The sequence below is a fragment of the Opisthocomus hoazin genome, chromosome 5 (genome assembly GCF_030867145.1).
Source record: "Opisthocomus hoazin isolate bOpiHoa1 chromosome 5, bOpiHoa1.hap1, whole genome shotgun sequence".
Lineage (NCBI taxonomy): Eukaryota > Metazoa > Chordata > Aves > Opisthocomiformes > Opisthocomidae > Opisthocomus > Opisthocomus hoazin.
In genome coordinates, this window is record NC_134418.1 from 46,257,028 (window position 1) to 46,275,050 (window position 18,023).

The 18,023-nt window shown below is 37.5% G+C and overlaps 1 protein-coding gene across 2 annotated transcripts in view; it reads right to left on the minus strand.

The window, feature by feature from the left end:
- TTC29 (tetratricopeptide repeat domain 29) overlaps positions 1 to 18,023 on the minus strand; it is a 133,393-nt gene that overhangs the window by 45,484 nt on the left and 69,886 nt on the right. For both annotated transcript variants that reach the window (XM_075421092.1, XM_075421091.1), the window contains 2 exons: positions 10,971 to 11,094; positions 6,089 to 6,320 (listed from right to left, as the gene is read on the minus strand). In XM_075421092.1, the coding sequence (XP_075277207.1) occupies positions 6,089 to 6,320; positions 10,971 to 11,094 (356 nt within the window). The remainder of the gene's footprint in view (positions 1 to 6,088; positions 6,321 to 10,970; positions 11,095 to 18,023) is intronic.

The window sequence follows — 18,023 nt, forward strand, 5'->3', positions numbered from 1 at the left end:
TGATAGTGAACTTTTTGAAGTTATAACGCCACTCAGACATACAAAAACTGCCAACTCTCGGCACAGACTATGAAGAAACTTCTCCTAACACACTATTCCATGGTTAAACATTAAAATATTCTACGAACCTTCTTCTCAAATCTAGTACTGCCAACCCACAGACCTGGCCTAGATCTGATCCTGTCTAGTAATTCCCAATTTTTTAAGGCGGTATTTTAAGAGAAATCATGGGGGGGGGGGGGGGGCGGGGGGGAAGGGTAGCGCACTTGTACAAAGCACAAAAACACTGAATATCAGCACTCCGCTCCCATGCTTTTTCAGGCAAACTTCAGCCATCAGCAGAAAACAGAACAGGCTACTGCACTCAAGGAAAAACTGACACAAATGTTTAAACTACTTTGTCAGACTCTTCACTGAAATTCTGGTGTGTCTAGCCGCTGATCACAATGTGTCGAAACACTTCCTGTTACCTCAGTTCTTCTCTTCATACTTCATTGTTTCTGTAGTTCAAGCAATAACCATTCTCATTTTCTAAAAATATCAGTGTAGCACTAAGCAGACTTAATCAAATACTTAAAAACCAAATGTCAATTAACAATAAATAACATACACGAACCACATAAGCTGATTTTCTGAAACACCTATTCCATGTCATTAACATCTATATGTAAGCATGCTATTTTTGAACATTTACTTAAGGTATTTTGAATTAATATAAAAGATACAGCAGTACAAAAAAAGACTGATTTTTAAAAAATTAAGACAAGCTAAAATTCAGCAACTGATGAGTGCTATGTGATGTGAATAAGAAGAGGCAGCACAAGTCTAGAAAATTTTGAGGAAAAAAACCCAATGACAGAACAACCTCTAAACTCTGCCCCTGCCCCCCCCCCCCCAATCATTTTCCTAAATGCATATATTTTGGCATTTCTAACCACAGTATTTTTGAGAAGTGAGCAAATTATTCTATTTGATAAACCACACAAAAATGCGCAGAAGCCATCTGACAAGTCTATACTTGGTCACACACCTCCTTTCTATAATTTAAATTCATAGTTCTTATTTAACAGTGTGAACAAGTGTATAATTCCCTTATTTGATGTTCAGCTATATTTTCTGAGAAAATACCAAAATCTGTCTCCAAAATCCTTCTAATTCCTCATTATTTTTGGAAATATTAACAATATATTCTGAAAAATGAAATAAACTCTCAGTTTGTATAACTTGCTATTGACATAAATCACCAGCATACAGAATTTGAAGCAGAGTCGATTACAGGTCCCATCTCCAGACTCTTGCACAGCTAACAGACAGCTGAGAGGGAGGAGGGCCCCAGAAGGTTGCTGGGAGTGGACATGCTCTCCACCTCCCAAAACGAGGGTCTGAATCATTCCCATCTGCTTTACAGCAGCGATTGGGAAGATCATCGTGGCCTGCTCAAATCTAGTCCAGCTACTTTGTCACTGACAGTGTATACATCTAATGATCTTTACTCAGCAAGTTAGTTGCAAAACCCACTAATGTACTATCAAGAAGAAACACATTAAAAGACAATATTAAGACTGCATGCTAATTTTAGTCCCCATACAAGCCTACATATATGCCTGCTGTACATGCTAACTGCAGAACAGACCTTACTAAAGTAATAAATGAGCCAAACAATGTTACAGACACAGAAACAGTGGCTTTGAGGGAGCACATGCACAATTCTGGTAGTCCCACATCAGTATCATGAATCACCAAAATCTATGACAGAGCTTTAGATACAAAATATGCAGTGAAAGGAACCTGCCAACACAAGCCTCCACCTTTCCACTGATGTCATATAAGAACTATTTTATGGATGTATATCTGCGCAAGGTACAAAGACTTCCTATTTTTGTAGTTTTGATCAGTGCACCATATCTCTTCTTTCTCTCAAATGTTCTCAGATCAAAAAACCTGCTACCACTGATGAACATTTACTGGGCAAATACAAGTATAATTTATAATACACATTCCTGATGAAGATTGGTTTTGATTTGCTAAAGTGCAGTCAAGCATTTTGGGTACATTGCCATGGCATAACAGTTTTATTTAGCATGCATTTGAGGTAACTAGTATAATTTATTAATGGAGGAAAGACAAGATTTGTAATGTTAGAAGTTTTGCTGGAATTAGTGTACTTCAGAAAGAGGAGACAGTAAAAAAGCAGTTTATCACACTACGAAGCAGACTGTTCTACTGTTGGACACTATTACCAAAATGGCCCATAAATTACATGGCTGCAGTAAGTTACAGTAGAGAAATGTTAACAGAATTTGTTTAATATAATCTTTGATCTCATATCTCACTTCTGACTTTACTATTCTTTAGGGATAATCCTTTTATTAATGAATGACAAAGACACACACAAGTTCAACCTAAAATTCACCTGGTAAGACCTCTATTCTTCAACACATTAACAATTATGTGCTAGTCACATCTTATACAGAAAAAATTACTATAAAACATTGTAAAGAGCTTTTAAAAACATGAATTGGTAGTATGACAATTTAACTTTTTAACACAACAAGAGGGACACATTCACATTATAGAATGTACCACTCCATACATCTATGAGAGGCAGCTGGAGAAAGAATATTGAAGGACTATATGTTTAGGAGTAAGGACAAAAGATTATTGGATTGTATTTTCCAAGCTACTGTTTTAGCTGGTGCATGCATTTTACATCACGTTGAAGGCTGCTCGAGTGTGGAATGCTACTAATAGTCCTGATCATGCTGAAGTTACGGTACAAGATAATTCCATTGATCATAAGACTTCACAATTGATGTTATGGGTAAGACAATCGTTTATGCTGCATTTGTAGCTATTATAAAAACCCAACAAAATAAACACAGAAAACCAATGGTAAAATGTGTCAATTTGGTAATGTTCTCCAAAGTCAAGAAATGAAAATCTAAGTTGTGGTCAAAAGCACACAACATTTCTCAAGAAAATAACTGAGTATGAGGAAAAAATGCACATTTTAAGTCTACCCTTAAAAGTTTTTAGAAGATTTCAAGCATCTGAGGTCTCTTGCTGAGGCACAGCCCTGCCAGATGCAATGACCTGGACTGAGAGTTGTCAGACTCACAGAAAACACAATTTCTGGTCAACATTTAATGTAATCAATATCCAAAATATGATTAAAAGTTTTCCTGCCTATAGCTCCTCTAATTATTCTTCTCCCTTCTAGAAGGTAGCAAGTCAGGACATTATTTAGTGAAAGACCTGTGAAATATTTTCTCATCAGACATTGTTAGTCTTGCTGTGGGTTTCTTTTCAGGCTTTAACATGGAGTCACAAGTCATTTTTGCCTACTGATTCTGCTGATAAGTATTTTTTTATACATTTGACTAAACATAAAACAATCAATAAAAATGTATTTGTTCTTGCAGTGGCATCTCATAATGGCATAACTAACTCTCCTGTAAGTGAAGTCAGGTGACTGAGTCAAACACAGCAGGCAGAAACACATTCTCCTTCGCATTTCTAAACACTGTTTTCTAACAATGCCATCCCTGTTGTCCATGACAACTTTGGTCAAAACATCCATTTTATTAATAAATGTTGAGGTAAATTGAGTAATTAATGGTTCTTCCTGCCTGGTTATTGAAATGACTGATTTAGAAAATAAGCCTTGGTTGAAAGACATAAGGTATATGACAGTACTTGAATTTAAATGTCATTGTTCCTCCACTAGCCTAAGTATTTCTTTTGCCTGAGAATACAGAAACTACTTTTACTTTTTTCTCACAGAAAAATTATTCAGTTGGAACAGTTAGAAATAAAGTTATTGCCTTCCTTCTTCCTTTCATTAAATTCCCCTGCAGATTAAGAACTACCATTGTATCTTGTCTAGCTGTTTTATCCTCAAAAAGACTGAGAAAAATCTAGTAGATTATCGATGTTGAGCTGTTTGAAAGAGCTAGAAATAGTGTTCTATTATCACAGCAGGAATTTCCAAAGTGATGAGTTCATCATAGGATGCACAGACATTCTCCTGGAAGGCAGGATAAAGGCTGTACCTGAGACTCAAAGCTGGCAAATCCTAATATTGAACTGATGCCAGGTCATGTTTTGCCAGACAAAGTTATTAAAAATGTAATGCCAGTACTAACGAGAAATCTGGCATGCAAAACATGAAGAATGTTACAGATTGTGCTGACAGTGTGACACTATGTTTTCCTGGATGTAATCTGGGTATCATGAGAGTAAGCTTGGAGCACTAATGAGAAGAATGATATTGAACTGGAAGAGCTGCTAAATATGCAGTAGCCACAGGGTTCCTGGAGTTAACTGGAACTAAAATGAAAACTGTGATACCAAAAGTAACAGAGGGTAAACTACACAGAAACACAGAAGGAAGAGAATCTCAGCAGGCAAAACTCGTTTCTGGTACCATGCTTGCCAGGACATAAAGGGCTGTTTTAATCATACTCTTTTTATCCCTAAAGTACTGTTAAAGGGGAGCATGAAGCTTGAGCTTAAAGGGGCACATATCATTTCAGGATATAAATCAGTTTCACAACTGGCCGAAGAAAGCAATGTGTAACAGTTCAACAGAAAACCTCTCTAGGTGCAAGTAGTAAAATACATGTTGAAGATACAAAGATCATCCTATCTCTTCAAGGCTCCTGTTTTTTTGCTGCTGCCATTGTTGAATTTTGTTAGCCTCATCATCTACACCAGCTTTACATTTACATCAGCTACAGCTAATGATCCTCATATGAAATGCATATATTTCATGGCTTGACATTGGATTCTTCTTTGACTATCTCTGTTGGAATTCTTGGTATCTGCACTACAGGTCTAGAAACATACTATCCTTTGCAGAAGACATGCAACCAATTAAGTCTTCCAGCCAACAAAATCTGTGAGTGTGCTGGATATTCACTCACCGAGGCAAAAATCATAAATACATTGAAAAAGAAACACATTATCATTGAGAAAGAACTGCCCTGTTACTGTCACTGGAACTGTAAACAGTGCTATCTAATTTGTAATCACTTCTGCATGCCGATGAATGCCCTTGTTCCACAATTTTCAGTTGCTTTCGGTGTTGCCTCTGGTATCCTGGCTCCTGTTAAACCGCTAACATCTTCAATTAGCAGACTATTAACTACTTCTTCTATATATAAAACTCACAATTGAAGTTATACTTAATTGTTCCAATTCTATGAAAGGAGATACACAAGAAAACAGCAAAGAAGCAGCTATTTGTCTTTCAGAGTATGATAACCGAGGGAATTTGGACACAATAACTCTGAAGCTCCATATTATGACTTTGCCTCACTATCATTTATTTCCACTGTGCTCCAGATTCATGCTCTCCACAGGAACACAGAGAGGAAAGTTTTAAGGTTGAGTAGACTTATCCCTTTTCCGTCCTCAGTACAATACAGTTTAATACCATCAATACGTGGAGATAATGCATAATTCAGTTTGTCTTGTATTAACATACAGTACCGGGGAAAAAAAGTAAAGAAAAATTAACCCATGAAGAAAGAGATCTACACCACGCAAAGTCTTCCTCTACTCTTCATCTGAGACAAGGAAATACAGTGAAGAGATCATAGCGTCGCTTTTTTTTCTTCCCCTTCAATATCAAGCATAAGGAGGCCAAAAATAAAGCAGCATGTTCTTCTGAATTCAGAACTATGTCAAGCAGAAATTACTTCTTACTCCTAGTAACAGCGAACTTATTTCTGGATGCACTTGAAAAACTGACTACAAATGAAGATTATTATTTTTCTTGAAAGGTTAAAATAATGATATTTGACTAAACCAATACATCATTATTTGCCCATAACTGTGATGTTTTAGATAACAGCATTGAAAAATGTTACCATCCATAGCAACTACTACTAACTGTTTCTCCCTGCTATATTGTATTTAAACTTATTTAATTCAGCCTTTAAAATAAGCACACAAATGAGTAAATCTAACCTCCATTCAGTACAAAGATTAAAGCCAGGAAATAATTTAATAAAACTCTACAAGAAAAATGAATTAACTGTTGAGGACAATACAGCACTAATGTGTTTCATAACCAATGTCTTACCGACTGTAAGAGGGTCAGTGCACATGTCACTTCTGTTCTCCTTCCATGCCAGCAGGTACTTGAGGCTGACAGGATCTTCTGCTTCTATATGGCTGTTAAATGGCACCATCATTTTATGAGCCTTTGCAATACCACAATAAGTCTTTGTTTCATCCACTAAGAGCAAATTATTTAAAGTTTTTGCTGCCTCAGAAGCCTGACTGAAATATTCAAAAGCTTCATTATAGTTCCCCTAGCAAAGAAGAGAAAAAAAGAAAAGAATTGTAAAAACTACTTGTAGTCACCTGTATCTTACCTTGACATTAGAGCCTGGTCCTATGGCACCTCACAGACGCTGCAGCTGAGAGGCCAGCCCACAAAATGACTCATGGCATGGTATTAAGCAAATCACTCTCACTTGCTGTTTCCTAACCTCTAGAATCCAGGTAACACTGCTCATACCTTTCTCAGGAACAGAAATGTTTTTTGGTTGTCTGTGTAGTATTTTGAACATACAAATCTAAGAACATCAATGCTAAGTGTTAATATTGATTCCAGTCAGGCCATTTAAAAATTGTCACTATTGTTTCATTAAGTTTAACATCTCTGTGGGGGGAAAGGTCCTAGTTTACTGCTGTGATACTAAATTTTAGAAAAGAAATCTTAAAAATGGGAAAAACAGGATAATGAAATGATGGACCTAAAGGACAGAAAAGAACAGAAATTAAAACCTACAGGGGGAAGAAGGGGTCTAGCAAAAAACAAAGATATTCCTAATCATAAAAATATAAACAATAGGAGAAATAGAAGCCAGAGGTTGCTAAATAGAAAACCCAAATAATTTATCTCTTTATTCTGCAGAATACAGAAATCCAACATTCATGAATCCAGTAAAAAAGAGTATAAACTACAGCAGATAATACATTAAGAGGAATTAACAAAGTATAACAAGAACTACTTTTTATGTGAAATGTAGAAAGAAAACTCCTCAACTTCTGGACCAAAGAGGAATAAAGAGAAAACTAGGGACAACCATGATAGGCTGAAGGATACTGCTGAAAAGCTAAAATATTTCTTGGTATATTTATTCAGATTTTGCATGTTTCTTCTTTGCCATGAAGCTACTTTAAGTTACCATCAGAGATGGAGTCAAAAGAAGAGTTGCAGGAGCAAGCTTCTAATCTAAAAAGTAGCATACGACCAGACCTAAACAGAGCACAAATAAAAGATTTTAAGACATCTAAAGACAAAGAGATTGAATTGCTGGGAAATAAGCTACATCTCTCCTTAAAACTATGTAGTACAATCCAGGCTTGAAAGGTAGTACATTTATTATTTTGGTATTATATGTGACAGTGTGCAATAACTTTATGCTCTAGTATCAGTACCGTCTAATCATTATAGAAAAAGAATCAGATGACAATTTTGCCAAGATTGTCAAAAAGCTAAAAAAGGAAGGTTTTTGTAAGGCTTTGAGGAATTTCAAAGGGATCTAATAATAATATCTGAGTGGTTATGTGATAGCAAATTAAATTAATTATTTAGAAAATGAGAGGTAATTCATACTGCCTGAACTATTTGTAATATATAGTGGATTCTCATTAACTCAGGCTCAGGAAGGTGGCCTTGAAATAACACGGGCAGCTCTGCAGTGGCTTCTCCTAAATGCAAAACAGCTGTAATATCTAGTAAGGTCAAATAAAACATGAGGATTCAGCAAGAGTGCAGTGGAGAAAGCTAGAGTAGATACAATCTATGTAAATATACAGTATATTAATAAAACTACTAAAAGTTAATATACGTCAGACAGCACATATAAAGTGGAAATTGACTGAAACCAACTACAATAGAAGAATAGGGATGAACTGAATATAACTGAAGAGCAAGAAATTGAAAAATAAGTACAGGTAGCTCTCTCCTCTTAATGGTTCATTTATGGTGCCAATCTTGCTCACAAGCCTACTAAGGAGAAAGCTGGACATCCTTGTGAGTAAAAACAAAACACAACAAACAAGACAAGGCAAAAAAAGGTCCTCCTGGGACCAAGTCATTATGGAACTGTTCGTCCTTTACCTTACTCTGAAGGAATTAGTTCCGACTATTGTCAGAGCTAGACAAACTTTTTGTGGCAGTTTCTATATATCTATCATTAGCATTAATTATAGCCTGCCTGCTCCCTGGAAGACACCTTCCAGTTCTCCCATTGGTGTGGAATTCTGCTGCCCTGATGGCAGAAACCTCTGACTGAAAACATTTTCAGAGTTGTCTTATCCTTTCACTCTCAGCTTGATTTAGTAAGATCGAAATTCACTTCTGTATAGAGTATGGAGACCAGGAGGAGAGACTCCAACTGATAGCTGTTGCACTTGATACCACTTTTGGGGACCAAAATTTGTATGACTGCTGAAATGTGCCTGTAATTAAAGAAAGAGAAGAGAGTAATAGAAATTCAGGTAGTCTTTAGGCTTTGTTTAATACAGCAGGAAAGCAGAATTAGGTCTATTAGGACACAGTAATTAATAAAGAACAATAACCAGTAGGATAATAGATAAAAAGCAGAAATATCAACCTACCATACTCATGAGAACTATAATAGGTTAAGTAATGCAATTAGTGAGAGGAATGCAAATCAGACTAAAAAACTTGCTGTAAGTGAAATGAGAAATGAGAGAGTGTGTCATGCTAACTCCATCAGAGTTTGCATATTAAGTAAGCAACCTACCTAACAAACTGGGAGAAATTAGACCTGATACTTGTGCATAACACAAATTCAGGCATTTTAGGAAAAAAGAAACAGATGGGTAAAACAAGCATGACTAGAAAGCAGGAACTGAGTGTATAGCATTAAAGACAGACAGTGATGGTGATGGAATAGTGAGATAACAGAACGCAGAGGTACAGCAACAGCGTGGACAGAACAAAGTGAATTTGGTCAAAGTCACTTTGGGAAGAACAGTAAAAGTTATAGCCCTGGTCTACTAAGGGTTCCCAAGGGTAGATCTGGATATAAATAGAGATATATTTAATTTGATGAGAAGGACAGTACTACTGCAAATTGTATCACCCAGGGAAGCACAGAGTTGAATAAAAGTATCTTAATAATGACTTAGAGAATGCCAGCGATGATAGCTGACACCAAGCAGGCAGTGATCCAAGATATGAAATGTTAATTTAGACTCAGTTTTGGTAAACATTGCTGACCTTGCAGAAAAAATGGTGTAGAAAATAGGGAATTGTAAAACCTAGAGGGTTTTTTTTTTGTATATTTAAATTATATATTTTATGTAAGTTAATAAGATTAAGTCACTACATTTCCTCCCTTCTACACCCCTATCCCAGTTCAAGCAGCAAATTCCAAACTGAGAAAATGAATTTAGAGAATAACCAAAAAGAGGTTAATTCTTAAAATATCACTTCTCATAGAATTATTAGCAATGGTGGCAGACACAGTGAAATAAAAAAGTAGTTAAACAGAATTTAGTTAATTATTTTTCAAAATTGGAGTAATTAAGTAATTAAGCACAGTGTCACATCACCCTACTTTCTTCTAAGTTTCAGATCCATTTTAAAATTACTTCAGAAAGTTAGTGACTTAAAAACTTAATTTTCAATGGGAAATTCAGCATTTGTGCTAAGAACAGAGTAAGATTACAGGGTAAGAAATTTTTCTAATGTTTATGAAACAAAAATGGGCCACCATCTTTGATAGTGGGAGTTCTCTATAAGAGGAATCCAGGAAAAAAAAGGCATTTGGCTGTAGTGTAAGTGAAAAGGGACAAGTAGTCTGTTCAATACATTATACATAGAAGGAAATTCTGACAAAAAAAAAAACACAAAACAGGCAACAGAAGCTAGAAAGGGTGATTTAAAAAGGGTTTTTCTGGTTTTTTTTTCCATAGTGAAAGTGTTTCCTAATTTCCACAGTCCAGTCTGCAGAATGAATTCTTTTTATTTTTTATTGTATGTAAATAATTTCATGTAGCATTTCAGCTCTAAAATAGGTGTTACAGGGCTCAACATGAATATTTCACTTCTGCAGTTCTGTTTTTAACCCTGCTGATTTCAAAACCCAAGTGCTACTGCTGTGCAAGTGCTCCATCTCTGATGTGGTAAGGGACAGAGCAAGCGTGGAAACCACTACCAAAGACAAGCAGCCAACAGAACTGTTGGCCCTTACAGTCTCCATCCCAGAGGAACAATTCAGAGACTGGCACATGAGCCAGAAAGAAGCACCTTAGAAGACCTTAGAAACTATGATAAAGGGAGTTTCTTAGATACCTCTAGCTTAATATTGTCCATTGCTGCCTATCTATTGATTTAAACAGGCCAAATCAAAGCCAACGAAATGGATGGAGGCATATAGAAGCGAAAGCCCTTTCACTATCAACACAGACCTTTGTCAAACTATTCGCTGCTAGCATACATTTCATAAGTTTGGTTGACAGAATGTAGAGAAGAAATCAAGCTAAGATTAAAAACTACTTACTAGTATGCAATGTAGCATACACTCATTTTAAAAAAGCATGAATTTCAGTGTATAGTACAATTAAATATCATTTGCATTAACTGATGGCTTTATGGGCATATGTAACCCCAACACTGATTTGGATGCAGATTTTTCACAACACTGAAAGTTTGTCATGATCTGAATGTGGAGGTTTTATTCACCCATTCTAGAACAAAACCCTATGTGTTAAATATGGTGTGAAATTTTCACTTTTCCCAAAAAACTTAAGGCACATTTTGTTCAGTCACACAGTATATCCTCCTTTGGTAACTCGTGTAAAATGGATCAAATGCTGTACCTGGATCAAATTCTTCTGGGTCATCTCATATGCAAAATAAAATTTTTACCATGAATTAAACCCAATTGTTTGACATCACTACTACAACCAGTACTTACTCTTTCATTGTAAATATTGCCAAGTAATATGCATGCATCCACCAGGCTTTGGCTTAGATGAGCGTTCTCAGCAGCCTTCTTAAACTCTCCCAAGCACTTAGTAGTTTCAGCTGCTTTTCCCTGACTGAAGAGAAGGACAGGGACAAAATTAAATATTCACTCAAATGGCTTCTCCAAATGCTGAAGATCTATCCCTCTGATTCTGAACTAACTTTGTTTTGTGATGACTCATCCGCGACTGGACTTGGTTTCCAGGACGGTTGCCTAGGCACTACCTGCGCTGAGACCAATGAGAATAGTCCACTCAGAGCCTCTGAGGGCTAGACTGGATCCTTCAAGTGAAATAAAACAAAATTCTTCTTCAGAATATTGTGCCATATTTTAAGGCACATTCCATTTTAAGAATGGAATCGCAAGTCATGATTTTACAGGGGTTTTGGAGTTTCCATTATTTTAGTGTTTTTTCTGCTGAGCAGCTGATAACATTTTCAATACAGCCAGACCTCACATCCTGACAAATCAGGAGAAGGAGGTAAGAAGGCTAGGTTTTCAGTAAGACCTTTTGTGCTCCTGTTATTCAGATCTGCCATTTCTTGCTCTAGAATCCTGGTGGTGCAACAGCAGCAGCTCCATAAGGGCGCCGTCCCTTAGCTCTGAGGATGACAGCCTTTCCCTGAGTGTAATGCGGCACTTTGGCTGGGTGGATTAAAGGTTGCTGGAGTCACACAGGCAAACCTATAAACTGCGGATTGCAGGTGTCACCCCCAAATCCCAGTGAGATCAGAGCAACCTGAGGTCACAGCTGAATCTAAGTTGAAAATTGGCTAATGTACTTTGACAATAACATTTGCAGATTTCCTTTCTTTTAATAAAGCCAGTCATATTAACAATATAAGATCTCTGCAGCATGATTACAAGATATAAGATAGATATCTGAGTTTGCTTGTAAGGCACTATACTCTTTTGCCCTTTAAGGCTGAAGTGTTACTGCAGCTGACCTCAATATTAGCCATGAACTTGAGTCACTAATGTAGGAGTGTAGCACGCTAAATATCAAGCCACCAAGCAAGAGAGAAAATCCAGTCTTAGTTAAGAAATTCACAGAAATAGAAGTTCCTGTAAGTGGTAAAGAATTGTGATTTATTTTCTCACCATTTTAAAACACCTCCAAGCTATATTCCTGCAGCAAATGACTGACTGAGTTTTATTTACATTATGTTTTTTTTAAACTGTATTAGGGATATGTGGTTTCAAAAGCTGGCAGAAGTCTGCAATTCCCTGTCTTATGCTATGAGACTAATTATAACAGGGTAGAGCCTGCCACAGAACAGGAAACACAGCAACGCATGGCCGCAAATTTACAATATTGCAGTGTTTATCTGTAAGTGACTGAGACGAGCTAGATTGCTACAAAAGGATGCTAAAACTACAAACTAACATGCTTGAAATGTTCAAGTACATGCTACTGTAAAGCTTAGTTGTCAATAACCAGAGCTGGATTTACTAAAGTTTCCTAATTTAAGTATTTTAATATCATGAGAATATTAAATATACTGTACTGTAAACATTTGCCAAATGTCAAAAGGCTCCTAAATTTTAGAAGTAGAAATGCATTTTTTTAAACTTATTTTTTTCCTAAGAAGAGAAAATCAAATGTTTCCCCACAGAAATACAGCATGTTATTTATATAAGTTAAAGGACAAGGTTAAAGTGTTAGACAAATATTAATTCCAGTTTTTCTAGTTTTCTATATGCAGTGCACAGGTGCAACTTGAAGAGCACATTATATGGTACAATCATTAAATCCATTCAACCAGACCTTTGAGAGTTAAAAACATATATTCTGAAGAAAAGGACTCCTCGGTCCAAGGAATGAGAATGAAACAGTGCAGAATATTTGTGTATCAAGGTGATTCCAGTTTCCAATTGGGAAAACAGGACTGTTAACACCCACATCCCCTGACAACTGTCCAATTATGTATATCACACTTGGCCTACTGTTTGCAGTAGAAGTAATCAATAAAGGATGTGGTTGAGTGAACATAGATTTTGGTTGAACCAATGCATGAAAACTTAATCATTTACTCAGAGTGCAGAAATCAAATAGAGCAGATATGAAACAGCCACTGAGGGGTTTGTTGATTGTGCCACCAAGTTTGTGGGCTAGAGGCTGAAAGTAATAAAGCAAATGGAATCAGTGACAGGAGAAAACGTAAAAAGGTTTTCTTAATTTCATGAATTAATAGAAATGTTTTGATGTATTTTTTGGCCATTTTTTTTATTTCACATAAAAACTTACACTCCATGTATAGAAAACATGAAAATTGCTAGGGGATATAACCTCTTTCAAGCAAACAGAAATCAATTTGATATGTTTCAGAAAGATATTTCTCACTGTTAGAACTTCACTTATGCCAACTAGCAGTCGGTTGGTACGGTTTAACAATTTTTCAAAGGAAGTCCTTTTAAAAGGACTACAGCTTGAGATATTTAAAGTATGTTAGAAAGATTACTGAAACACTTTATCCTGCACAAGACCTGATAACATGATAAACAGGTCTTTCCTACTCAAAGGGCTAATATTTTATAGTTCCTTTGAAAATCTACATGTTATTTTATACAGCCATATACTTTGTCTCCTTAGACATCACCTTCCTAAATGCATAAAATGCAATTTCCTAAAGATATAGTCATTCATGATCCCACAGAACAGTTATGATGACTTCAGCAGAAGAGATTACATATCTACAGCAACTCATTTTCCAGTTTCATGCTAAAATGCCCTATGAGATTTTTACCCCTATTAGACTTTTATGAAAATATGCACCTTTTATAGGATTGCTCATGTGATTGAATTGGATGTATAAATCATGTGTCCACAAGAAGTCATTACCATGGTGGACACTGGCAGAATAACTCAAGAACATGATGCTATTATGTCAGACTTTTCCCTGGAAAATGACATGCCTAAATGCACATGATGGAGATTTTCAGTTTCTCACGGTCTGTGGAAACATCTGCAGCAAAGATTTCACAAAAAATTCCAAAGCCATAGACAAGTTTTGAGTGATTTGGGAGGGCTCAGACACTTTCTCCAGCCTGTCACAAGGCAATCAGTGCAGATTCTCAGAGACATTATGGTTATAATGCATTATTTTAGGGAAACACAGTAATCTTTTCTTTGTAAAGACATTATCCATAAAAATTAAAATTGTTTGAACAAGTCTAGCTTAGATCAGGTAAAAATACAAATGGAGAGGGAGTGATCAAGCTGTCTGGAGACTGTCATCAACAGTAATTATTCATGCATTCATCCAATGTTTTCTAACCAGGATTGCCAGAAAGTTACTTGTTTGCTATACATCACACAAGAAAATATACAAAAGTTTGGTGTGAGACTAAACATCAACTTACAATGTTTTTTTAATGTCTTTCTTTACATTGGCTTTTCACACCATTTTTCTACATCCTTTTCTCCTCCAGCTACTAAGGAAGAACCAGCAGAAATGGACCAGAATGATTTTGTTCATGAAAAATACTGCTATTGAATTTTGAAGAGTAGGTTTTTCTCTGAAATATCTATCATACTGGGTTAAAGAAAGCTTTGCATTAGGGCGCATTACATGGCAACAGGGAATTTTGCTCAAAGAGGTGGTAGATGCCTCATCCCTGGAAATATTCAAGGTCAGGTTGGATGGGGCTCAGACCAACCTGATCTAGTTGAAGATGTCCCTGCTCACAGCCGGAGGATTGGATATATGACCTTTAAAGGTCCCTTCCAAACCAAACTATTCTCTGATTATGTGATTCTATGAATTTATCTAAAAGGATTACTTAAGACACAGATCACAGAATCATAGTATAGATAAGGTTGGAAGGAACCTCTGGAGATCAAGTCAATTTGCCTTGCTCAGAGCAGGCTCAGCTAAAGGAGGACTGTGTCCAATAGGGTTTTGAGTGACTTTTCAATGATGGAGACTCTACAGCCTCTCTAGGCAACCTGTTCCAGCATTCACCTTCACAGTAAATTGTTTTTGTCTTATGTTTAAATGGAATCTGTATTTCAGTTTGTTCCCACTGCCTCTTGCCCTGTCACTAAGCACCACTGAGAAGAGCACGGCTCCCTCTTCTTTATTACGCCTAAGAGGTACTGATATGATTCCCCAGAGCCTGCTCTTCTGTGGTCTGAAGAGTCCCGGCTCCCTCAGCCTCTTCTCCTAGGACAGATGCTCCCAGTCCCTTAGTCGGCTTTGCAGCCCCTCGCTGGACTCACTCCACTCTGTCCCTCTCTCTCTTGTACGGGGGAGCCCAGAATGGGACACAGCACTCCTGGGGTGACCTCACCAGTGCTGAGTAGAGGCAAAAGATCACCTCCCTCGAACTGCTCATGACACGCAGCCTAATGCAGCCCAGGATCCCGTTGGTCGCCTTTGCCATGAGTGTGCATCGCTGTCTCATGGGCAACTTGCTGTCCAGCAGGAAATCCAAGGAAACCCAGGTCCTTCTCTGCCACGCTCCTTTCCATCCAGTCAGACCGCAGCCCGGGCTGGTGCCTGGGGTTATCCGTCCCCAGGTGCACAACACTGTGCTTCCTGAGACTGCCATCGGCCCGTTTCTCCAACCTGCTGAGGTCCTTCTGAACGGCAGCACAACCATCTACCTGGCGGATCAACCATTCCTCCTTAATTTTCTATGGCCTGAAAACATGCTGAGGGTGTGCTTGGTCAAACCATCCAGGTCTTTAACGACAGTATTAGTGCCACTATTGATCCCTGAGTACAGCACTAGTGACTGGCTTCCCACTGGACTTCATACTTCAGCTTGCAACTCTTTGAGGCTGGCAGCTCAGGTAGTTTTCAGTCTACCTCACTGTCTGTTTATCTAAGCCATACTTTACCAGCTTGTGTATGAAGATGTTATGGGAGATGGTGTCAGAAGCCTTGCTAAAATGGCAAGAAGCAACATCCGCTGCTTTCCCTTCATCCACCAAGCCAGTCATCTTATCTTAGAAAGCTATCAGGTTGGTGAAGCTTGATTTCCCCATCTTAAATCCATTCTGACTATTCCCAGTTATCCTCTTGTCCTTAACATGTTTGAAAATCGCTTCTGGGAATATTCGCTCCATCACTTTCTCAGGCATCAAAGTGAGGCTGACCAGCCTGAAATTTCCCAGATCCCTTCTCCTGAAGACAGAAGTGACATCTACAATCTCCACGTCCTCAGGAACCTCCCTCAGTTGCCATAACCTTTCAAAGATAAGTCAAAAGCAGCCTTGCTTTGGCCAGCTCCCTCAACACCCATTTCATATGTCACTTGCTATATTTTCTCATGTCAAAGATACTTTACAGTCTACTGAGATATTTTTGCTGTTTGTGATATAGTAAAAGTAATGATGGATTTTCTCCATTTCTACTTAAAATAATGAATAAATGAGGTTTATGGAGTGGCATCTCCTCATCTGTGAGACCTCCTTACAAAATAGCCCCATGAAGAAATCGGTGAAAACTTCCCAAGTCTCTATGACCCTCAGTCATAGAGTTCAAGCGTTCAAGAAGACGTAAGGCCCACATAAACAAGCAGATATATATATATTATCCGAGACTTTGTTAAGGTTTTGAAGCATGAATCCAGAACTGTGATGCTTTGAATTTTTGGGCAACTGAATGTCAGAATTCGGCTCTGACTCACAGGTGCCCAGGCCTTTCTACATAAAAGTTTCTTCAGTGGCTGAAAGGTGCTGAGAATCATCATGATCTTTCACAGGGCTGAGAAGTTTATGCTTATCACATACCTAAAGCTCTTCAAAGCAGACACATATGTAAGGTGTTTAATTTGGTTAATGCTCTCATAGCATAACTACCAGATCGGTTTTATAAAAAATGCCACAGTAGCTACTTTCCAGAGGAAGGGTTTATGGTTGTGACTTTACCTGAGCAATAGATTAGCAGTTAAAACCCTGATCCCAGACATGAGAATGAGTCCCTTCTTGACTTGAATAAGTCAGAATGGTCCTTTCTAGGAGAAAGCCTTAAATATTGAACTGTGAAGTTGCTTTTAGTTTCCCCTCTTATCTCCCCTTACCTAACCGTTTTCCTCTTTTTCAAACTGCAACAACTGGAAAGCAGTGGGACTGTCCATTCCCACTATCAGCTACAGTCCTATCAGCTAATGAATGCTCCTAGAAGGTGTGGAGTACAGATCTGACTCCGAAGAAAATCACTAGCCACTCCTTCTTTAGCTGTGCTTTTAAGAAAAAAATTTGCACTTGCATAGTCTTTCAGATGAAGGGTTTAGAAACCTGACTTTGAAAGGATCTCTGTATCTGTAACTTCTGAGTAAATAAATGTATGTGCTCTCATTCCAGAATGCCTGAATCACAGAGAGAGAAAATTAATATACATGGTTTTCTAGAAAGTCCTTTTGGCTATCTTAGGGTACCCTCTACCCAAACAGCTTCTTTTTGAATTTATGGAAACCATGAATGCTACTGAGAACTTGGACACCTTTGCACTCATTGCCAAGCCACTCATTGTAACAGCTGTTGTCCCAGGAACTAAATCTTTCTCAGTTAAGCTTAAGACAGTTTTGAAAATGGGACCTGGTATTTTAAGTATGTTCTGTGGCTTTCTGAACATCTTATGCCATGCGCTTATTTTGGATGCTCAGAATATGAATATCCACGAATTATGTATCAGAGAGCTGAAGAGCACTGTGATTGTGGCTGGTCCCTACATGCTTAGAAAGGCCAAGTGACAAGGCATCAAACACAAACAGGAGAATTTGCTCCACACACAGAAATAAACCTGGTGACAAGTCCTCCTCCATAAACAGTTTGCCGACCTCTATCATGCATCACATGCACTGAAGTACCCAAACATAGGATGAAACAAGGATAAGCTGCAATCTTCACTTTAATTGCCTCTTTTCTTACTTCACATGATAATTGCATTAAACTATTTTATGTCAAAATTATTTGTATAAGAAGTTGAAGCAGTTTCAAACTAATTCACCTGGAAGAAGATTTTAATGCCAGATGCTGAAATGAAAACATTG